Genomic DNA, 24,316 nt, shown 5'->3' with positions numbered 1-24,316 from the left:
TCCTTTTTGTTGTGTGCCAAGCTGAGGAATGGTCTTGCCACATTTTTTATTTAAATTTCTCACCTTGTGTGCTTTTGTCAGAGTACGATCATAGTCCGAGGGTAAACTTTTCGGTTTTGGTGGGTTGTCTAGGTTTGCGAGAAGCTTTTTCCCTATTTCTAGAGGTACATTTTCCCTCGGCGGGGGGAATTTAGGCTTCAATTGTGCTTTTATATATCGAGCAATCTCCTCTTCCAACTCCTCAGCAGTTTTCTCGTAGGTTAATTTTCTTTCAACCGTTTTCTGCTTCTTCTTTGAGGGTCCGGCCGCTGGGAGAGATGCTGTCTTTTTCTTTCCTTTTTCTGGGTCAGGAGGTTGGAGTACTTGTGGCCCTTTGCGCCAGCGGAGACGGTGGTGAAGGAGGTGGTTGTGGGGACGGCGGTGAGGGAGACCGCGGAGACGGGTGATCAGTCTGCACGGGAGCCGTTGTGCTTGCAGAAAGTTTGATGTCGGCCTTGCGCCATAGAACGACCCCGTGCAGTGCGTCTCCCAATGTCTTCTCTCCATCCCCTCCAACGAAGTCGAGATCAAGATCCTCATTGTTTCCAACTATCTTCTCGACTGTGACGGAGGTGTAGCCAGGGGGTATCGGCCTTCCATGAATTGTACTAGAAGGATTCAGGGGCAGGGCTGACCCGTATGCGACATGAATGTATATATTTCTTGCTCGCACATGAAACTCGAACGGTGTCGGCATTGTGACATCGTCCACTGGATACCTCTGGTCATCTACCACCGTTGGCTCAATCTGAGGTTGTTGTTCCGCTTGTACGTCAGGCGCCACTGTGGATGCACAGCTGCTGCGTCGCTGAAAGACCGGGCTTATCACAACATCCGGGTGCGACCCAGCAGTGCCCCTTTGGCTCAGAGCTAGCTGCACTGCCTTATTGACCCTGGCGTCCATCTGAGATTCCAAGGACGCAACCTTCCTTGTCATCTCTTCTTGCATTGCACGAAGTTTCTCTTCCTGTTCGGCTTTGCTCTTTCGGTGAGTCTTGTAAGAGGAATCTCCGGCCCAAGCAACTTTCCATGGGACCACGCCGATGCCACGGGCTCGTCCAGGGTGTTCCGAATTCTTTAATGTCCTTGTCAGCTCATCATTCTCCCTTTGAAGCTGGAATGTTTCTTGTTGGGTCTCATCTATTGCAGCGACTAGATCGTAGGACACTTCTTGCATATGCTCGGGCACGACCAAATTTCTATCCAACTGGTTTAGTGTCACGCCATTAGCAAATAACCACCACTTGGATCTATCCGGCCAATCCCAAGTCGTCAGCCTGATGCCTCTATCCATAAGGTCCTGCTCCATCTTCTGCCATTTTTTAACTGACTTCTTGTACCCGCCAGCCCCAAGGTGGTGGATGTACTTATTTGCTGCATTCACCTTGGCTTGTTTGGATTTTTTTTGGGCTTCCTCTGATAGTTTGTATTGTTTGAACTCCTCCCAGTATGGTTTAACCTGAGAAAGATCGTCCCAGTTCGGCTCCTTATCCTTCTTGATGTAATTGGTGTACAACTTCCTGAAAGTTGCAAAGGCAAGGGCCATCTTTCTTAAGGCACATTTCTTCACAAGTTCTTGGTCAACTCCTTCAGAAAGAGTGAACATATACTTGATTTCTGCCCATAGCATTTCCTTCTGATGTGCAGGCACGGCATGTTGCTGTTCTTCGGGTTTGGTCGTTTTCCATAGTCTTGTGGTGATCGGAATTCTTGCCCGAACAATAACCCCACATTGGTTGACAAATTTTGTGCTAGCATCCTCTGGAGCACTTGGACAGCCCTCTGTGTCCACTTCTCTGACGACCTGTCTTCCCTCCATTTTCTTGGTTGGCCGGCGTCTCCCTTTTGACTGGCTCAACGAAGTCGATGCGGAGGTCGACTAAATTACAGAAAAGATATGTTAATCGCAAAACTAATTTACCGAAGTCACCATGCATATAGTTTTAAGATTTGTACTAGAACATGCTGCTGTTGATTGGGCGGCGGCGCAAAGTCATCATCTTCTTCATCGGCATCTCCAGACATATTCAGGAACGAATCAGCTGTCCGAGCATCTTCTTCAGCGATTGGCTGGGTGGTGTTGGCCCTCGTATCTTCATTTATTGCGTCCAACATGTATTGCTTGGCGACCTCGTCATCACCGAAGGGGTTCATCCTTAACTGAAACCGTAAAAATGTGTTAGAGTATGTGTCCATCCTTAAATGAAGCAGGAGAATTCTATTCTTTGAACGAATATGCGTGTTTGAAAGAGAGGGGCTGGGGTATTTATAGGCTCGGGCCAAAGGCACCGGTTGGTTTCAATGATCCGGTGCTAAATTTTGTTCAATAGCACCGGATCAAGGCACCAACCGGTGCCTTAGGCCCGAGCTTCTGGTAGCTACCATGTTTCATCACCATATGAACCAGTTATTACCATCAACCGGTGCCTATGCTGATGCATTGGAACCGGTTGGAACCACCACCCGATGCCAATTATCCTCCACTAGGTTGGTCCAAGGCCAAAGGTAACAGCTGCTGTTGCAGTCGGTACCGATGGGTACCGGCTGCAACAGCATCTGGTACCTTTGGCCGGGACCGATGGCCCGTTTTCTAGTATAGCCTGGTCCCATATATAGTGGGTGCCTGGTAACCCACTATAAGTGAGCTTGGAAACTTTGACCTCGTACCAGGACCTACTGATCCATTTATAGATCACACGGTTCACACCCATCTTTGATAACCAAACAAAAACATTTACACCTACTATTCCCCAAGGAGTTGCTACATACTCCACTTGATACTCGATCCACGCCACCCTTCGTTCGTCTCGTCCTCCTCGCTTTCCATGGAGGAAAGCCGGGTGCTTGTCGTGGGCGGCACGGGCTACATGGGCCGCCGGATCGTGCGGGCGAGCCTGGCGGAGGGGCACCCCACGCTCGTCCTGATACGGCCGGAGGTCGGCCTGGACATCGACAAGCTCCAGATGCTGCTTTCCTTCAAGGCCCAGGGCGCGCGCCTTGTGGAGGCGTCGCTGGACGACCACGCCGGGCTCGTCGCTGCCGTGGCGCAGGCCGACGTGGTGGTCTCGGCCATGTCCGGGGCGCACAACCGGAGCCACAACATACACTTGCAGCACAAGCTCGTCGAGGCTATCAAGGAAGCCGGGAACGTCAAGGTCAGTCAGTAATAATCTTTTAACAACTTGCTTGTGCGTATTCATGCCCGATTTAAAAGCGTTTCCTTTTTATCGGTTGAGTTGTACTAGCATAGACGCTTGTCGCACGTAATTTTAAAAACCTACTTAGATTTTAATTAAATAGTATATTAAATTACGCATACACAGAAGCACTTGAAAAAAATTATTACAGTAAATGAAGAAGGAACAAATCATACTGCCCAAAAATAAATAATTCACAGAAACATCTAGTGTATAAATATAGACCTCCAACCCATCACCGCCGGTTCAATTTGAACCGCCCCGGCCGCGATATGTGATTTTCACTATCACCGCCGAGTAGTAATACGAAACACAAGATTAGAAAATAGAAGAAAGAAAAAAAATGCAGAAATAGGAATGAGATGTGGTAGAAAAGTAGAGGAATGGAAAATAAAGAAATTTCAAATGAGTTGATGTTTGGAACGCAGCAATAGAAAGATGTTGAGAGATTTGGAAGAGCGTAATAACAATCTGCTAAGCATGAATGTTAAATTAATATTTTTATTTTTAAGTCATTATTAATATGTACTCCCTCCATATAGGATTTAGATGTCGTTTTGGACAAGATTTGAGTCAAACATTAGAAATATAAATTATAAATAACTTTTAAGTTATTGAGTTTGAAAAAGTGAAAATTATATGAATAGATTTGTCTTAAAAAATACTTTCACAAAAATATACATATATCACTTTTCAACAAATATTTTTATAATTATAAGCAGTCAAAGTTATGCTTCGAAGACCGTGACACTGTCCTAAACGTCATTTATTTCCTATATGGAGAGAGTATGCTCCCATAATTGCTGCAAAAGTTCCATATCCTATGTCACTAACATATGGACCCATTCAAGGGATGCCCCACACATCAGTGAAGGATTTAGTACTTGATCTTATCCCTTTCACGTTGCTTCATCTCTTTTGACCCTTGACCTTATCTGTTCCCCAGCCTCCGGGCTCACGGCTCATCTCATGCACAAGCGAGGCGCTGCATTCCGCCGTTGTTCCTGCCTCCCCTACCCTTGTCTCCCTCGCCGCCCTTCCCCTGCAGCCCACGCCGCGGCGAGCCGACCAGGGCAGCGACACGGCTCGCCCTTGCCACCTTTCCGCGCTCCCCTCCACCTACAACGCGCGCGTCAACGGCGATGGGTGGCAGCGGATAGCAGCGACCGAGCGACGTCGCTGAAGGGCTGGCGAGCGAAGTGGATCCTGCCAGCGCCGCGCGGGCGTCGACGGCGACGGCCGCCCGCGGGTTGCGGCGCGGAGGCGCGGCGAGCAAGTGAAGCAGGCTATGATGGGCACCCACAGATTTCGGCCGCGGCAACATGGCAGCCCATCGAGCTTGCCGTAGAGCCGGCGAGCGAGTGAAACGGCAACCCAAGCTGAATTGCTCGCGGAGCAGGCGTGGGAGGTGCGAGGGTCAGTTTTCTTTTAAGAATCGGGGGAGGCGGAGCCGGTCGACCTCGCTCAAGGGTCGTCGAGCGAGGTGGATCCCAGCAGCGCTGCGCATCGACGGCCATAGCCGCCCACAGGTTCTGGCCAAGCGGCGAGGGAGGAAGCGCCGGCGCCGGCGAGCTTGCGTGAGAGGAGCAGGTGAGCCTGGGAGCCGGTAGGGGTAGGGGTGGGGGTGGGACAAGCGGGCACGAGCGGGCGTGTAAGGGAACGATCTGGTGAGAAAAAGATTTTCATCCGGTCTTGTGTCTAATTAAATTGTTCCATATCATGCACGAATCAAATACTATCAACACGTCATTGAGAAAGGTTGTTTCATTCATCGAGTTATGACATTCTATATGGCGTGGCACCATTGAAAACTGTGAAATCGAACTTATCATTGAAAATAGCTTAAAAGTTTAACCCTATGTTTTGGATGGGTCCAGGTCTGGTTTGGATAGCCCATTAATTGTCCTATAAAATTTGTCTTGGGCCGAGCTAATCTTATTCTGGCCTGGACCAGGCCCGGCCCTGATGTAGGCATGTAGCCACAGGCCAGGCAATTGCGGTGGACTTATTTCCTCCATAATTTTGCATATAAGGTCATTTCTAGTAACAGTTTCACAAGACTTTCCTGCACGTTAAATAGGGTGTCATGTCATCATTTTAGATGATATTGCACGGTTACCAATACTTGATGAGTCTTAGGATTAAATATGATAAGAGCTTATAAAATAGTAAACATAAAAAAATGCATTGTGGAGTGAATTTTATCTATGGTTTCATTTGTGTTTTGTTGATGTGGCACTCTTGAAAACAACAAAATGAAACCATCTATTAGGATTAGCCTAATCTGCGGACTAGAGGTAATAAGTCAACGGCTGAGGTGCTGGCCACAATGGACATGTATGCAGTGGGGTGAAAATCCAAACTGATAAAATTGTGCGTGTAGTGGTGGTGGTGGGGGGGGGGGGGGGATTGTTGTGACCTAGGTGGGAGTCAAAACGTATGTGTTGCATATGCATTTTTTTCATGACAGAGTGTTTTATACTTTTATCCATGCACTTTCATGATCCGATTATTTATCTTCCATAAAAAACTAGCAATTTTTTGAAGAATCCATGAAGGTGTTTGTAATGGTTCATGTGAGAAAAAAAATCCATTTCTGTGTACCATTCGACATTCCTTGGAATTCGTATCTCCAATGAAAGTTTTGTTTTGTTTAATTGCATGCATCCAAAATGTTTCTATTTTGATCACCAATATACCATTAAAAAATTTGATAGACCAAAATGAAAATGGTTGATTTTGATTAAAAATCATTTTCAAAATAGTATAGCTTTGTTTTTTTCCATTCATTTTATACTAGTATTATGTGGTCGAAGTAATGTCTAACGATTGTGTCAGTATCCAAACAGCGCCCTTTTGTCATAGGAGGAATATCATATAATTTTCTATGATAGAGAAATTAATGAACACAGAAAAACATTGTAATGGAGAAATTAATTAATGAACATGACAAAAAGTTGAGATAATTGATGCTTTACAAATCACCAACCCGGTCGCAATAAGCCAGATATTGTCATAATATTGATTAGCGCAACCAGTCTATGCTAACTACTATACCTAAGCAAATTAATATGTTCGGAAAGTATCATATCCATGTGAATAATTATTAACACTAAGTATTATAACCATGAAACCGATGTGGTTACAAGCATGTACGTATAGGCAAGGACGTGCTTGCATTGGGGAATGAACTTCCGTTTTAGAAACAAATATAGAGGATATTTCTCCTGAGGCAAAAAGATGGTTTTGATTTTTCCCATTCATAAATTGTTGAGGACTTTCCCATAGAAGCAACAAACTAAGGGTCTGTTTGGGACCGCGTTGCGTCGCGTATGAGCGAGAAACGCGGAAAAATCCCGCCGAACGCCTCGCGACGAACACGCGTCCGCCGGCCGCCGACAACGCAAAACGCGGGGAAAACAACTACGCGTGCCAGAATCGCAAAAGCGGCCTCCGAGCCGCTTACGCGTATACGCGCCGCGCGTTTCTCACCCTCCGTCCCAAACAGGGCTGAAGTTGCCTCAACAACTTTGCAGTGGCACCTGTGTTAGGAAAGCTGGTTGAAACAACAATAAATGCATTTTTTCTTGTTTATATCTTTGTATATATGGCCTGCTCCCTCTCATTCTGTCAGTAGAATATAAAGCAAAATGAACAGTGGAATGGTGGAATTATAATAAAAATACATAATTGTAAATGCAGCGTTTCATACCATCGGAATTTGGCGTGGACCCATCTAGGATGAGGCATGCTCTTGAACCAGGAAGGGTTACATTTGATGATAAGATGGAGATAAGAAGGGCGATAGAAGTGGCGAACATTCCGCACACTTATGTTTCTGCTAATTGCTTTGCTGCTTACTTTTGTCCTAACCTCTGTCAAATGCGCACCCTTGTGCCACCCAAAGAGAAAGTTCAAGTATACGGAGACGGCAACGTCAAAGGTAAACTACTAAACGCCAAACTTTTTCACGTTCCTATCATATTTAAATCTTTTTCTCAAATCATACATTTAGCTCAAATTTCATCAAATTTTCTTTGATTAACAATGAATACATATTTGGATTCTCAAACTGCCTGTACATAAAGGCCTATATTCCCCTGAAGTCTTCAAGAAAAATTTGAATACCATACATGATTCTTTTCCTTTCTATCGAACGTGAATGATGCCAAGCTTGTCTCTTGTAATAAACCATGCCCTATCCAACATGGACATATATATTAAACAGAGGAAACAAAATACAGGAAGTATTAACATGTCCCTCTTTTTACTACTCCGTCCTGTTTTGAAAACATGATGATGTTAGGAAAAGTTGACTAGTGCAACAATTTACACTACATTTTATATATCCTAACGTTATGTTCTGATTATTGGATGGAGTACATAGTTCTGACATACTTATTACCATGCAGTGATATTTGTGGATGAAGATGATATCGCAACATATACAATTAAGTCCATTGATGATCCTCGCACCTTGAACAAGACAATGTACATAAGGCCACAAGAAAACATCCTCACTCAAAACGAAGTTATTGCAAAATGGGAAAAGCTCTCTGGAAAAATTCTAGAGAAAGTCCACGTTCCTGCAGATGAATTCTTGGCTTCGATGGAAGGTAACTGCAAAAATTGCATTATGTCTGAGGATAATGTAGGATAATGTATATATGATTAAGAATACATATTGTCTAACTAATGGCACAAAAATTGGTAGAAGGTTCACATTAAGATATTAGAGTAACTAGATGTTATCTAGATTGATAAAAGGGCTAATAAGTGCGTATTTGTGCACATAATAGATAAAAAGGCTTACCACTACTACAGAATTCTTTATGGAGGCGGGCAAAAAGGCTTTTTTGAGGCGGTCAGCGCAACCGTCTCGGAGCCATCGTCACGGTTAATGGAGGTCTTTACGGAGGCGGTCGGGTTAAGACAACCACCTCCGTTAATACTTATTGGCAGCGAGCATACGTATTGGTAGGCACCTTGTTACCCTCTGGGCATGTGTCAGCGAGCATATGTAACAGGTCGTTGAAGCTAGTGTCGAACTACCCATGGCGAGACTTCAGTGTTAGCAATTGGAGGTTAAAACGCAATGCCGTCCATTGCTTCGGACAATACTTATACAGCGTGTGGCAGAACCAGTTTGAATTATACCGATTAAAGTATTTTAGCGATCAATCCGAAGATGATTCAAACCAAATATACTTTAAATGGTATATTCCGTGGTCCTTCGGGTAACATCCCGATATAGCCACTGAATATCGGATCGTAAAACAAGTATACATCCCGCACGAAGGCGAGTCAGAGATACAACAATTCCATAACATTTCACATCATATTGATAGTGAAATATGTTACATCAGAGTTTTGAAGCTAGTAAGCCGAAGTTTTAGCTTTTACAAACTTTATTTGTAAGGAACTTAAAGAGGTTCAATAGAAACTAGTAAAAGAAAAGTTCTGCAGCGGAAAGGAAACACAACTATATACAACCGTCGTGGGGTAGATGTCATGGTAAGCCCGATCACGACATCATTCATCCGAGTCATTACTGGCTGGGGATGGTTCCCATTCCATAGACCAACCAGTAGGTAAAACACTAGGCCAAGTCATACTAGTGTTTTGGTCCTCACAAAACATTCCTGAAAATAAAGTCATAGGCAAGTCTGAGTATACTAATACTCAGCAAGACTGACCCGTCTAAGGGTATATCATAGCCCTTTAACTAGACATGCAAAGGCTTGTGAAGGCTCTGGGTTTTATTTTGCTGAAAAGCAACAAAGAGTAGGTCCTTAATTTCAAGTTTTAGCTTTCAGGCTCTAGTTTCATTAGTCGTTCTAGATTTGCACCTATCTATACAAACATGGTAGAGAAATTATTTACATCCAACAAGATTAAGTATCATAAATGTTTCACTTCTTACTCTATGTGGCAAAGAGATTAAGCAGTCTCATTTTTCGTGAGAAACGGACGATTCTGAATCGAATTTCCAACCTTGCAAGGGTAAACCTAACACACACGCTTGGAGCAACGTTGAGTCACTCCCAAGCAACCTTTTGCCTTTCTTTCCTGTTCATGGACAGAACCAATCTCCCCGGCCATAGGGCACCACACCTTGTCCCTTATAGTCGTAGTTGTAGCGCTACATTGTTTAACAAGGCACCAACCTTGTCCCACATCTATTTTATTTATCCTATCCCTAAGAGAGAGTGGAAGGTATGTCCACTTGCTGGGCCGATTGGTTACTAGGCTTGCCGCGTACCATATTTACGGCATGTGGCTAGTACTTTCAAACGCTAATTCAACACTACCACACACTGCGGCCTTATCAAGTTTGTCAACACAGACAGATTTCAATATGAAGCTTGTAACCAAATCCGTTGTAGCAGACCCGCATAAATTAAACCGGCTTAAGTGCACTAACTATCATCTTAATGAATAATCAAGTTACCACGCACTTAAAACGGTATAATCCGGCAGTCCGTCGGGTAATTCCCGATTAAACTACTGTACTCTAGGATCACATTTGCACTAGATGACTCGCACGAAGATGAGCACAGGTGATACAAGCATACAGAGTTTCTCAAATTAATTTACAACATGGGTTTTACATAAAGGTTTTGAATACAAACGACAGAGTTCAACAAACAGCGGAAGTTTAAAACAGAGTTCGAAGTACAATACGCTAACCACGAATGACGATACCAGGTGAGCTCCACATCCTGCCCACCGATGTGATGCCACCCTGCCCGATCTTCATGGGGAAGACGGGGCCCACTCGACGGTCCAACCCAGAGGAAGCGGTTGTTCAATCCAAGACGCACAGACCTCCTCGAAGTCAGTGGGGACACAACTTGCTCAGGAGGGTTACAACAACAACCCAGAGTATACTAATACTCAGCAAGGCTTACCCGACTATGGGTATACTTAGCCCATTACCTAGATATGCAAAGCGTTTTGGCTCTGGAGTTCTTTTGCTGAATGGCTGCTAGCGGTGAATCCTTACTTTCAATATTTTAGCTCCATTTGTTTGACAAGTAACAACTAGATTAGAATGAATATCTAGAGCACACATGGGTGATCACATTAAATCCTTAGTAAAAACAATCAAATGTTTCATTCCATTCTCACTTCCATCCTTTACTACGATGTGACAGAGAGATCAAGGTTCTCTTAACTGAGAGAGACGGCGAATCGATCTGATTTAACCTTGCATGGTGGACCTAACCGACACGACATGTGCAAGCCTCGTCGTGCCACACACGTCAGCTATTCCCAATATTACTACGACCACCGAACCCTGCCTGCTAAAACCCAGGTGAAGGGCCCCTCACGGCGAACTCCCGGAGAACCCGGAGGTGACAACAATCCGACACCCGCCATCATCCCACGCCCAGCGTAGCAGGTCGGGATTCAAAATATCGTTGTAACTCGGTACACAATTTACCGGTTTCGACTACCTCCTACTCCCGGCATGTGGTCAGTACTGTTCAAGCATCGATCAATGTGCTAACAACGGTACGGTCCTCAACCGACATAGGCAGAGATTTACTTTCCAGTCACTTCATATCCATAACCAACTCGTCTCCGAGATTCTACTTAGCAAAGCATTTCTAACGACACCTGAATACTAGTATATACTCATGGGTACCTAGGGAAAGCATGCATACTAGGGTTTCATACAACTCCTAGGACGTAAATACACAATTACTTAAATAAACATTGAATACTTAAAGTAGGGTTATGCTCCGGGGCTTGCCTTGCAAGTTAGCAGTGTTAGTGACTTCTGGATCTAGCTCGACGGCTGCTTCGGCTTGCGGTTCCCCTGCTTGCGGCTCCTGGATCGGCTCGGCGACCAACTCATAGACGGCATCGCTTGCGGTGTCTACACGTATGAAAAAGGATGCCATACTAGGGTCAGAACCACAGTAGTGCATGGGTGCTCATGATGCGATGTGTTTCGATACAATGCAAAATGAGGTACAGACAAGACCGGCAAGTATTTACTAGCTATCTACAACAATTAAAGCTATACTGGAAGAGGTGGGTGCTGGTGTGTGGGTTCAGAACTCAACTCACTTTAGCCTGAAGTCTTTCCTTTCAACAACACTACTAACTTTATTTAAGAAAAGTAAGCACATACATAAAACGGGAAGAGGCAAAAGGCATTCTTACCAACAGCAAATAAAGGAAGACTAAACCTATAAACTAAATAAAAGCAAACACATCGCTTGTAGCCCTAATCGAGCCACCCAAAAATTACCAGTAAGACAGGATATTGAAAGGACATGCAACGAAAATTTACCAACATTTACTGACGATCGAAAGTATTTATTTTAGCCTTAGGATAGAAATCAAGCAATAACAGATCCACAAACATGCACATAGGCTATGCATCTGAAAACTTTTCAGTGAACTACACATGCAATGAGTAAGCCACTGCATAAATTTCATAATTTTTAGAGCAACAGAGCAACTAGTATTAAATAAAAAAGCTTAGGCACAAACCAAAATTTTAGCAGGGGCAAAATTGACATTTTGCATGCATGAGTATTTTTCCTATGAAGATCTTGATCTAAACAACCCAACAAAATTTAGTTTGCATTTTTTGCATTTCTCTACAATTTTCTACAATTTTACAAAGCTTTCAGCCGCTTAAACAAAATAAATAAAACCCTAAATCAGGGGCTGACAGCTGGGCCCCACATGTTAGTGGGAGCCGGCCCAGCCCCTCCTCTATTTTGACTGCGCATGGCCATGGCCGTGGTCACGGGCAGGCACGGCGGCGGCGGCGGCGGCGCAAGGGCAGGGGCGCGCGGCGGCGCTCCGCGTTCCGGCGGCGGAGAAGCAGGGTGACCGCGGGGCTGGGCGGCGCGATGCTCAGGGAGGCTTGGCGGCCTTAGGGCTCGCCACGGCGCTGTGCGAGCCCGCGCCGGGGCGGCCCGCGGTGGCACAGGAGGCGGCACCAGAATCGGCCGGGAAAGAGGTCGGGGAGGGATAGGAGAGTGCGAGGAGGCTCACCGTGGGCTTGATTTGGGCGGAAGGAGGCTAGAAATGGGTCGTCGGCATGAGGGGCGGAGCTCCGGCGGAGGTTCAATGGCGGCCAGCGATGGCGACTCGATTCCTTCCAAAAAACGGCACAGCCGAGCTCGGGGAGAGGTGGAGGAGGTGAAGGGCGAGGTGGAGCGGCACTGGGCACGTGGAATCGAGCGAGGGCAGGGGGGTTTGGCCGGCACGGCGAGCGACGGCGGCTCCGCTCAGCTCTGCTCATCTCGAGCTCGAGGAAGGAGAAGAGGGGAGAGGAAAACGGAGTTAGGCGCCAGAAGAAGATAAGCTCGAGCTTGAGTAGAGGTCGGGCGCGATGGCCGACGCGTGGAGGAGGGTCGCCGATGGCGACAGTCGCCGGTATGGGCGACGGCGAGCACAGTGACGAGTACAGGAGCAGAACAGTGAGGTTCAATGAATTTTGACCAATTTTTGCTCGTGTTTGACCATCCAAAATTCAAATTTTGATATAGGAACTTGAAATTTGGCCAAAATAAAAGTTGTAGAGGAAGAGAAGATCTACAACTTTTGTATTGAGCGAAAGTTGATTTGAGACTCGGATCAAGGAGAAAAACACAGTCGAACACGGCTAAGTCGAAGTTTACTATGCGAACTTGATTAGCGCTAATGACACTGCTTAGGTCCACAATTAGCGAGTTAAACCCGTGATTAGCACCTTGATTAACGCAGAGGTGTTATATCCGTCCATGATCCTTATAGTGATTGCAGAAAGTAAACAATCAACTCCTATAAGCTCGCGAGTGACAGACAATCACTCGACTTTTACCGGTCCTACTAGCATAGCATCTATTCGAACTCAGTTCTAGTGTTCAATCAATAGGTACCTAGAATTATGCATCTAAGGTTTTCAAGCAACTCCAATAACAAATGCACAAGTAATAGTAACCATAAGTTGCATAATTTAAAATAATGGGATTATGCACCGGGGCTTGCCTTTAGTAGTGTCTATAAAGTCAGTGGACTTTGGTTCCTCCGAATCAGAGTTCGGAGATTCAATTAATTCAACAACTTCGGCCGGAGTTTCGGAGAAATCCTCGTCTGGTTCCTGGATGATCACGTAGGTTCCGTCGGCTAATGAGGTTGTTTCTATATGTAATGCAATATTTGGAATTTAGTGAAGTGCTTGAGTATAGCTTTCCTTCACTAAAGAGTTGAAAACCAATAAAGTAAATATTTAAGATTAACTTAAAAGTTTTATTTTATTGGGCAATGGTTTATAGAATAAAAAAGAACATAAAGAATTCCATAAAGTAACAAGAAAAAGAGGTTTTTATTTCAATAGAAAGAAAGTTTGAAATAAACTTTTAAAGATATAAACAAAACATAAAGAAGAAAATTTTTTAAAAGCATAAGTTAAAGTCCACTAATGGGTTTTGAAAAATTTTATAAAATTTGACATGTTGCAAGGAATATAGGGTACAAAGTTCATTTGAAACATGGCTCTAGAATAAAAGTTATAATTAAAAAGAGCCATATTTTAACCTTATTTTTAGAATTAAATACACAAAGATATAGCAAAAACTCGCAACACCAAACTTGTAGACCCAATTACAAGGAAAACAACAAAACTAGTTTGTCATTTTTCTGATTTTTCTACATTTTTCTAGAAATTTTTGAAGTTCACTGCAAAAAGAATAAAAGGATAAAGGTCTTTTTGCAGAAAGGACCCTGAAAGTTTTTGAATCAAAGCAATGTGGCCCTTGGTCGTGGTCAGCGGGGAGGGGAAGCTTTGACCGGCCATTTCCGACGAGGGAGGTCGCCGGCGGCGAGGGCCAGGGGGGCAGAGAGGTTCACTGAACCAGGGCGCACCTGCTGGAGGGCTCGGGAGCTGGAAATGGTGCCCGGAGGAGGCTTGTCGGCGTGGGCGCAGAGGACGGCAGCGAGGGCACTCATCGACGTTGAGCTCTGGTGAAGGATTGATGAGGGGTACGGGGTGGGTGAGCTTCGCGAGGTCAGGGCAAAGCTAACCGAGGGGTCGTAGTGGTCGGGGGAGGGCTGCAGCGGCGGGTCCACGGCAGAGCAGAGCTCGCCAGAGAAGGAAGAAGGGCGGCTGTGGTGTGATGTGGGGAAGAGGGCTCGGCTGGGCCTTTTATAGGTCAGAGGAGGAAGGATAAGTTAGGAGGGTCAGGGGGATGAGCTTGGCGGAAGGAAGGGCGAAATCGGCGACGGCAAAGCAATCCACGGCGGCCGGCAGTTGTGGCATGCAGAGGAGCGTGCTGGGCGGCGTGGCGCGAGGCTCACAGGCCAGCAGGATGGTGCTAGAGGTGGCGGGAGTTTTGGGTGCGGTGCGTGGAGGCAAGAAAAGGCCCTGGTAAGGCGGTCCAGGGGTGGCGCAGTGTTTCCCGCAGCGGCAGCTCGCCGGCGAAGGGGAAAATAGGAGCGGCGGCGTGTAGAGGAAAGACAAGGCACCAGCAGGGGAAAGTGTGGGACCAGGGAGAAGCAGGGAGGGGCGGGTGGCAGGCCAAAGGTGGCGCAGGCAGCCGGTGGGCGGAGAAATCCGGCGGCGACGGCGGCCTGCCCTGTTTCCAAGCCGTCGGGAGGTTGAAGATGGACTGGGGGACTTGGTTGCAAATACAGAAAAGTTTAGGGGGCTACCTGTAAACTAAAAATTCTCGTTGATCTAAGGCTCAAACGAAAAAGTGCCCAAAATAAAAATTGTTCAATTTTTCAAGACCTACAACTTTCATGTTGTGCAAATTTTCACTAGATCAAAGGATTTTGAAATATTTTCAAAAGTTTGAAAGAACTCTATTTAATAAAGGAAAATTACTTTTTGATAGCAAATTCATCACAATTTTGGACTTAAATGCAATAAAGCTGCCAAAATCATGATTACTTGCATTTTTCAAGAAAACCCTTCAAAATTTTGAAATTACTCCCTAAGTTTAAACTTTTTGCAAAAAGGGGGCTAGTAATTTTGTATGATTACAAATATGCCCTTAATTTGCATTGAAAATTTTTGACTATCAAACAAAGCTAAACACACAATTGTTCAAATAACCTTATGTTCTAATAGCTAGACACCTGAGGTGTCACAGCCTTCCCCAATAAAAAGAATCTCGTCCCAAGATTCCAGAATAGAAAAAGAATGGCAACCCTATATGGCAAACGTCCAAGAACCAGAATCAAGTAATGTGACTATAGGTTTGGGATGGATAGAAAAAGTACCCGTCATAGTTGGTATGTCCTCTGGGAGTTTAGTGAGGGTAGTAAAATGGACCCGTCCTTGCTTATCTTGCATCACCTGCTTCTTGCCTTTGTTCTGGTTGGAGTTTTGGCTCGAAAAAGATTTCTTGGGCTGAGGGCAATTTTTGGCAAAGTGTGAGGTACTCCTGCAATTGAAACAACGGTTGTAGTTATTCGCACAATAGAACTGTTGATCATTTGGCCTCGGATTAGACTGCTGCTGTTGCTGAGGCACTGCAAGTCTAGTTGCTCCTTGCTGTTGAGGTGGCCTGAAAATCCATCGGCCTGATGGGGCGTTCTTCGGTGGGGCCTTGGGAGTTGTATTCTGCACCAAACGATACCTCGGTGGTTGCGCACCTGAGGGTTCAGTCTGTGCCTTCCTCTTCTTCTCAGCATGATGTGCTGTAATACAATCGTCCTGAGTGATGGCCATGTTTACCAACTCATTGAAACTGTTGGGGCGAACAAGATTAAGATGCCCTTTGAGCTTGGTGTTAAGACCACGACAAAAATGATCCTGCTTCTTGGCATCAGTGTCTGCATGATGACCGGCATACTGGCACAGGTGATTGATGACCTGTGCGTACTGAAGCATAGTGCGGGTTCCTTGTGTAAGTGCAAAGAATTCGTTCAGCTTCTGATTCATGAGTCCCTCGGGAATATGATGCGCCTGAAGGCGGTCTTGAATTCTTCCCAATTGACAACATAATTGACGGGCAGCATGGCACGATAATTATCCCACCAGATGCGAGTGGTGCCACGTAGCTGTTGGGTGGCGAAAAGAGTTTTGTTCGCTTCGGAACATGGTACTGTGTCGGGTACCACGATTAGGAACACCCTAATCGGGGTACTAAAATCACCCTAAAAACACAAACACATATTAGGCAACTGAGCCCACGAAGGCCTACGGCCTCCTTCCAATCTGGAAGAAAGGAAAGGACTCAAAGAAGCCCAGTACACGGCCCATCCGCACCCCCCTTGGACCCGCAGGGTGATCTCCGTCTCGCTCGAGGGCTCCCATCGAGACCCTCGGCTGCGCACCGCGTCTCCGCCTCGCTCGAGGGTAGCGAACCTACCCTCGAGCAGGCAAATCATCTCCGCCACGCTTGAGGGTAGCGAACCTACCCTCGAGCCGGGCGAATCATCTCCGCCTCGCTCGAGGCCACCCTTCGACGTAAAGGACAAACGGCCCTTTCGCTCACCCGCTCGTCGTACGGAGGCATTAAATGCCAACCACTCCTCCACAGCGACCAGAACAGACGGTGTCAGGCCGCCATTCCCCACAGTGGCTGTGACCGGAGTCTCGTCCGCCAACTCCGGTCACTGCTCCGCCATCCCAGACGCTGTGACAGCACTGTGGGAACCTGCAACGCAGGACGAGACATGCTCGGCACAGCTCCCGTTACTATTCTGCCAACTCCGGTTGTCCGGACTCCACCTCACCACACCTATGGCCCCGGACCCGCCCCCTGCTATGGGAAGGGGTCCGGTGTCGCCACGTGCCCCCCAAGGAGGGACGCTCGACACTAGCAACCGGAGGCTCGGACCTCCCCCCTCGAGGGGTCCGGGACCTCCACGTGACTCCCGGACCCCTTAGTGCACGCGCTAGCACTCCACCCAGGGGGGGGTCCGGGACCGCCATGTGCCCTGCTACCGCTGGCGCACATATGAATGCAAGACCCTGGCCTGCAGGGCCCACGGAACGCTACCACGCCACATCTGGAAGATGGTGCACCCTACAGCGACGACCACGCCGCCTGCTGGGGGCTGGCAGGATGCCGGCGTGATCTCCGCAAGACCCAGGACGACTGCCACGCCCGACGCCATGCCCCACAGTGTACTTCCCATAGTACTCGACCACTGCACCCCCGCGATTCGGGGGAAATACGATGACTTTCACGATCCCTTGCCCATGTACACCATCCCTCCTTGTGTCTATAAAAGGAGGAGGCGGGCTTCCTTTAAGGGGGTCGTCGTCGACGTCGCGCGATCAGACTCACTCGATAGAACGCAACTCTCAGCACCACTGAGCACCCGATATTGGCACTCGCCTCAATCACCTTCACCTCTAGCAGAGACTTGGGAGCCTCCCTCTCTCTCTCGCCTCGCATGTATCCCCTACTACAGGCACCTCCGGTGCAGAATAATACAGTGCCATCGCACACCCCCTTGCTGGACGTACGGCCCCGCGGCCGGAACTAGGATAAACCCGTGCGTTACTGTGTTGCCTCTTGCATCAACATCTGGGACGAGGAAACACGCAGCATTACTAGTTGGGTCCGGACCACCGGGTCAGGACAACGACATACTGGTAATAAGGCGAACTTTGACTCTATAGTTCGGAGCCATGCATCTGCGTCCAGGGGCTCGTCAGTCTTGTGGAACAGTGGGGGATGGGTACCAAAGAATTCCTGGTATCCAGCTATTTGGGGAATATAATCCTCACATCCTCGCTGCTGATAGCGTGGCTGATTTTGTTGCCCCTGTACTAATTGTCGTATCAGCTCGGTTTGCAAAGCCATGACTTCCACCAAACTAGGAGGTGGTGGTGGCGGTTGCTGAGATCCACTAGCCTGGCCATGGCTAAATCCTTCAGGGGTACCACGCATTGATCCCACCATCTGGATCAAGGAAGATATCTATTAAATCCCAGTTTATCCTTACTTCCATTATCAAATGGTACATATAGTACATTTGGATAGCTCAACCATAGTTGAAAATAGAAGGTTGTTTTTCAGTAGAAAGGTGATAGAAGGTTTGACAAAAATCTACCATTCAAGAATCAAGTGGCATGGTGATGGTAAAAGATTCTTGAATGCTTTAAGAAGATCGCAGAAGAATGATCAAACTATAAACAAGGCTAGTTGATCATTAGAAAAGATCAAGGATGCAAGGGCTTGATCTAAGCACAACTAGTCTACCACTTCTAAGGTTAACTAAGTCTAAGTTTTAGAACAAGGCACTCACCATATTTCCCACAAACCAATCAAACAAGATAAGTACTCTAAAAGTCCTTAAAAAGATATTCAAGCATAACATTCAAGTTTTTACAATGCATGCATGTTCTATCGTCCTCACAACCAAAACTAACTGTCAAATACTTTTGGTCTTATGTGGTTAGTTTCGGTGGCATTGATACATCTCTCCCTATAGTATCTAGTCGATAAATCCTAACCGTTCTTAGCCTATCGAATCAAGGTTAGTGTACCTGCAGAAAACACATAGCATATGTATCCAATAGCCACCTTGTAATACTCATATCAACATCACCCTAGGGCTTTACGATCTAGGCACAATCATTAACAAGTTCAACGCAGTTTTGAAAATGCTTTGTGGAGCACATCTTTTATTCAAAACCTCTCTAAGGTTTGTTGTACCATCATGAGTATACTTGCCCGCTCTGATACCAGCTGTGGCAGAACCAGTTTGAATTACACCGATTAAAGTATTTTAGCGATCAATCCGAAGATGATGCAAACCAAATATACTTTAAACGGTATATTTCGTGGTCCTTCGGGTAACATCCCGATATAGACACTGAATATCGGTAACACAAATATACATCCCGCACGAAGGCAAGTAAGAGATACAACAATTCCATAACATTTGACATCATATTGATAGCGAAATATATTACATCAGAGTTTTGAAGCTAGTAAGCCGAAGTTTTAGCTTTTACAAACTTTATTCGTAAGGAACTTAAAGAGGTTCAACAGAAACTAGTAAAAGAAAAGTTCTGCGGCGGAAAGGAAGCACAACTATATACAACCGTCGTGGGGTAGATGTCATGGTAAGCCCGATCACGACATCATTCATCCGAGTCATTACTGGCTGGGGATGGTTCCCATTCCATAGACCAACCAGTAGGTAAAACACTAGGCCAAGTCATACTAGTGTTTTGGTCCTCACAAAACATTCCTGAAAATAAAGTCATAGGCAAGTCTGAGTATACTAATACTCAGCAAGATTGACCCGTCTAAGGGTATATCATAGCCCTTTAACTAGACATGCAAGGCTTGTGAAGGCTCTGGGTTTTATTTTGCTGAAAAGCAACAAAGACTAGGTCCTTAATTTCAAGTTTTAGCTTTCAGGTTCTAGTTTCATTAGTCGTTCTAGATTTGCACCTATCTTTACAAACATGGTAGAGAAATTATTTGCATCCAACAAGATTAAGTATCATAAATGTTTCACTTCTTACTCTATGTGGCAAAGAGATTAAGCAGTCTCCATTTCTGATAGAAACAGACAAGTCTGAATCAAATTTCCAACCTTGCAAGGGTAAACCGAACACACACGCTTGGAGCACCATTGAGTCACTCCCAAGCAACCTTTTGCCTTTCTTTCCGGTTCATGGACAAAGTCACTCTCCCCGACTATAGGGCACCACACCTCGTCCCTCATAGTCGTAGTTGTAGCGCTACATTGTTTAACAGGGCACCAACCTTGTCCCACATCCATTTTATTTATCCTATCCCTAAGAGAGAGTGGAAGGTATGTCCACTTGCCGGGCCGATTGGTTACTAGGCTTGCCGCTTACCATATTTACGGCATGTGGCTAGTACTTTCAAACGCATAATCAACACTACCACACACTGCGGCCTTATCAAGTTTGTCAACACAGATGGATTTCAATATGAAGCTTGCAACCAAATCCGTCCATGATCCTTATAGTGATTGCAGAAAGTAAACAATCAACTCCTATAAGCTCACGAATGACAGGCAATCACTCGACTTTTACCGGTCGTACTAGCATAGCATCTATTCGAACTCAGTTCTAGTGTTCAATCAATAGGTACCTAGAATTATGCATCTAAGGTTTTTAAGCAACTCCAATAACTTAAATGCACAAGTAATAGTAACTATAAGTTGCATAATTTAAAATAATGGGATTATGCACCGGGGCTTGCCTTTAGTAGTGTCTATAAAGTCAGTGGACTTTGGTTCCTCCGAATTAGAATTCGGAGCTTCAATTAATTCAACAACTTCGGTCGGAGTTTCAGAGAAATCCTCGTTTGGTTCCTGGATGATCTCGTAGGTTTTGTCGGCTAACGAGGTTGTTTCTATATGTAATGCAATATTTGAAATTTAGTGAAGTCCTTGAGTATAGCTTTCCTTCACTGAAGAGTTGAAAACCAATAAAGTAAATATTTAAGATGAACTTAAAAGTTTTACTTTACTGGGCAATGGTTTATAGAATAAAAAAGAACACAAAGAATTCCATAAAATAACAAGAAAAAAGGGTTTTTATTTGAATAGAAAGAAAGTTTGAAATAAACTTTTAAAGATATAAACAAAACATAAAGAAGAATTTTTTTTAAAAGCATAAGTTAAAGTCCACTAATGGGTTTTGAAAATTTTTGTGAAACTTGACATGTTGCAAGGAATATAGGGTACAAAGTTCATTTGAAACATGGCTCTAGAATAAAAGTTGTAATTAAAAAGAGTCATATTTTAGCCTTATTTTTAGAATTAAATACACAAACATTTAGCAAAACTCACAACACCAAACTTGTAGAGCTAATTACAAGGAAAACAACAAAATTGGTTTGGCATTTTTCTGATTTTTCTACATTTTTTTAGAAATTTTTGAATTTCACTGCAAAAAGAATAAAAGGATAAAGGTCTTTTTGCAGAAAGGACCCTGAAAGTTTTTGAATCAAAGCAATGTGGCCCTTGGTCGTGGTCAGAGGGGAGGGGAAGCTTTGACCGGCCATTTCCGGCGAGGGAGGTCGCCGGCGGCGAGGGCTAGGGGGCCAGAGAGGTTCACTGAACCAGGGCGCGCCTGTTGGAGGGCTCGAGAGCTGGAAATGGTGGCCGGAGGAGGCTTGTCGGCATGGGCGCAGAGGACGGCGGCGAGGGCGCTCGTCGATGTTGAGCTCTGGTGGAGGATTGACGAGGGTACGGAGTGGGCTAGCTTCACGAGGTCAGGGCGAAGCTAACCGAGGGGTCGTAGTGGTCGGGAGAGGCCTGCAGCGACGGGTCCACGGCGGAGCAGAGCTCGCCGGAGAAGGAAGAAGGGCGGCGGTGGTGTGATGCAGGGAAGAGGGCTCGGCTGGGCTTTTATAGGTCAGAGGAGGAAGGATAAGCGAGAGAAGGGTCAGGGGGATGAGGTCAGCGGAAGGAAGGGCAAAATTAGCGACGGCAAAGCAATCCGCCGCGGCCGGCAGTCGTGGCATGCAGAGGAGCGTGCTGGGCGGCGTGGCGCGAAGCTCACAGGACAGCAGGATGGTGCTAGAGGCGGCTGGAGTTTTGGGTGCGGCACGTGGAGGCAAGAAAACGCCCTGGTAAGGCAGTTCCATGGGCGGCGCAGTGTTTGCCGTGGCGGCAGCTCGCCGGTGAAGGGGAAAACAGGAGCGGCAGCGCGTGGAGGAAGGAGGAGGCGCCAGCAGGGGAAAGTGTGGAGCCAGGGGGAGGGGCGGGTGGCAGGCCAAATGCGGCGCAGGCGACCGGTGGGTGGAGAAATCCGGCAGCGACGGCGGCCTGCCCTATTTCCAAGCCGTCGGGAGGTTGAAGATGGACTGGGGGCTTTGGCTGCAAATACATAAAAGTTTAGGGGGCTACCTATAAACTAAAAATTCTCGTTGATCTAGGGCTCAAATGAAAAAGTGCTCAAAATGAAAATTGTTCAGTTTTTCAAGACCTACAACTTTCATGTTGTGCAAATTTTCACTAGATCAAAGGATTTTGAAATATTTTCAAAAGTTTGAAAGAACTCTATTTAATAAAGGAAAATTACTTTTTGATAGCAAATTCATCACAATTTTGGACTTAAATGCAATAAAGCTGCCAAAATCATGATTACTTGCATTTTTTAAGAAAACCCTTAAAATTTTTGAAATTACTCCCTAAGTTTAAACTTTTTGCAAAAAGGGGGCTAGTAATTTTGTATAATTACAAATATGCCCTTAATTTGCATTGAAAATTTTTTACTATCAAACAAAGCTAAACACACAATTGTTTAAATAACCTTATGTTCTAATAGCTAGACACCTGAGGTGTCACACAGCGGATCAATTGCCTCCTGCTTCATTTTTTTAAAATTCTCGAGCCACTTCAGATTCCCAAACAGAACATCGTCTTGGTCCATGCAGTTAGCAAGGTTCTCGAAAATCTCTGCATCTTTGTGCCCCAACAAATCACTCTGCTCATCACAATCTCTATCACCATCATTGGCTGCCATGTCTTGGAGAAGTTCGTCAATGTTGACATAATCATGATTCGCAGTATCGCCACCTGCTGTTGCTGCCGTTGATGATGAGGATTGTGGTCCTTGTACATCATTCACCGACGAGTTTTGTTTTGATGCACCGGTGGCGCTCGGATCTGCTTCTCCATGAAATTTCCAGATGGTGTAATTGTCGACAAAACCATAGCGGATCAGGCGAGATTTCACCACGCTATCTTCATGGACAAGATTATTCTTGCATCTATTGCACGGACAAATGGTGCGCTCCCGACCCAGACTTGTAGATGCTTCTTCGCTACGGCAATAAATTTTGTCACATGATGCAGGAAAGTCAGATCGTTGCCGGCCCTCAATATCTTGTACATCCACTCTGCCCTGTCCATGAAGGAGACCTTGCACACAGCGAGAAACTAGAGTCAGATCGATCCGGATCCAATTTTCTCTCTCCTCCATCTAGATCCAAAACAAGTAGAAGAGAGGAGTTGAGAGGGTGGAGAGTAAGAAATCAACGTTTCATAGTGTTTTGGTGTTTTGAGCTCAAAACACCCAAAAATGGAGGAGGAGCCACGGGGAGTAAGAAGAGGGGTGGGCTGCTATATATAACAGACTTAACCGAGGCGGGCACTATAAAAAACACCTAGGTTAATCACACTTAACCGTTGTTTAACCGAGGCAGTTTTTTTAAGCCAACCGCCTTGGTTAAGTTCTATTAACCGAGGCGGTTTTTGTAAGTTGACCGCCTCAGCTAAAGTATTAACCGAGGCGGTTGTAAGGCCGGCGGCCTGGCCTCGATTAACCGAGGCGGGCCGGAACCATGCCCGCCTCCGAGCCCATTTTTAAGTGCCTCGCAAAATAGAATTCTATAGTAGTGTATGTAGCACACGTAAATAACGTATCATTGGTATTTTCTTCAGTTGCACGAGATTATTGTTTATTTATGCAATTTAACTCACCTAGCATTGAAATACTAGCACTTGCATATGTACTGTCCTTTCTTTTGTTGGCACTTATCTCCCAGTTAAAGAATGTGCGCAATATGATTTTTACACATACCCATGTAGGTACTGACCTTGCCAATCAAGTCGGAGTAACCCACTACTACCACTTTTTCTACGAAGGGTGCTTGACAAACTTTGAAATAGGTGACGATGGAGCAGAGGCTACTCTGTTGTACCCAAAGGTTCAGTACACCCGCATGGACGACTACATGAAGATGTATTTGTAATGGCAAAATTTGAAAATTTGTCGTGGGTATGTCTTAAAATATCAATATTCATGGACACCATGTGTTTGAATTATTTTGTATTGCATTATGTATCGACAACTAATACTACTTCCCGTATTATGCCCTCCTGTCCACAATAATAATATATGGATCAATAAAGATGGGAGGCCCAAGTTCCTTCTATTCTTAATTAACTTTTTTATAAAAATAGTAATTTGGGAAATGTTCATACCTATAGTGTCATAAATCAAATGGGATAGTAGGCCCTACTATTTTGACGTTTGCTTCTGTTTCAAATGGGTTGGTCACCAGTCTTAATCACACTATATGCTCGTCATCCTGTACGCAGAGGAATTTGATTAACAAAGTGAATGAGGGCCACATTAGCTTTGGCATGTGCCTTTTGTCGTGCCTGCA

General features: G+C 45.5%; 1 protein-coding gene across 2 annotated transcripts; it reads left to right on the top strand.

The window, feature by feature from the left end:
* The first annotated feature begins 2,717 nt into the window (after positions 1 to 2,717).
* On the top strand, positions 2,718 to 24,093 carry LOC120699228 (isoflavone reductase homolog). Of its 2 annotated transcripts, none has more exons than XM_039983141.1 (4): positions 2,718 to 3,194; positions 6,939 to 7,179; positions 7,649 to 7,852; positions 8,036 to 8,395. In XM_039983141.1, exons 1-4 carry the CDS (start codon positions 2,865 to 2,867, stop codon positions 8,215 to 8,217), a joined length of 957 nt encoding a protein of 318 aa, XP_039839075.1. In that variant the 5' UTR covers positions 2,718 to 2,864; the 3' UTR covers positions 8,218 to 8,395. The 2 variants fall into 2 exon arrangements, with proteins under 2 accessions (XP_039839075.1, XP_039839076.1); XM_039983142.1 differs by lacking the exon at positions 8,036 to 8,395 and adding an exon at positions 23,736 to 24,093 and having other exon boundaries at positions 2,721 to 3,194.
* Positions 24,094 to 24,316: the final 223 nt, after the last annotated feature.

The sequence above is a fragment of the Panicum virgatum genome, chromosome 3K (genome assembly GCF_016808335.1).
Source record: "Panicum virgatum strain AP13 chromosome 3K, P.virgatum_v5, whole genome shotgun sequence".
NCBI lineage: Eukaryota > Viridiplantae > Streptophyta > Magnoliopsida > Poales > Poaceae > Panicum > Panicum virgatum.
Note: the sequence above shows the minus strand (reverse complement) of the source record. Positions and strands in the feature narration are given on the sequence as shown.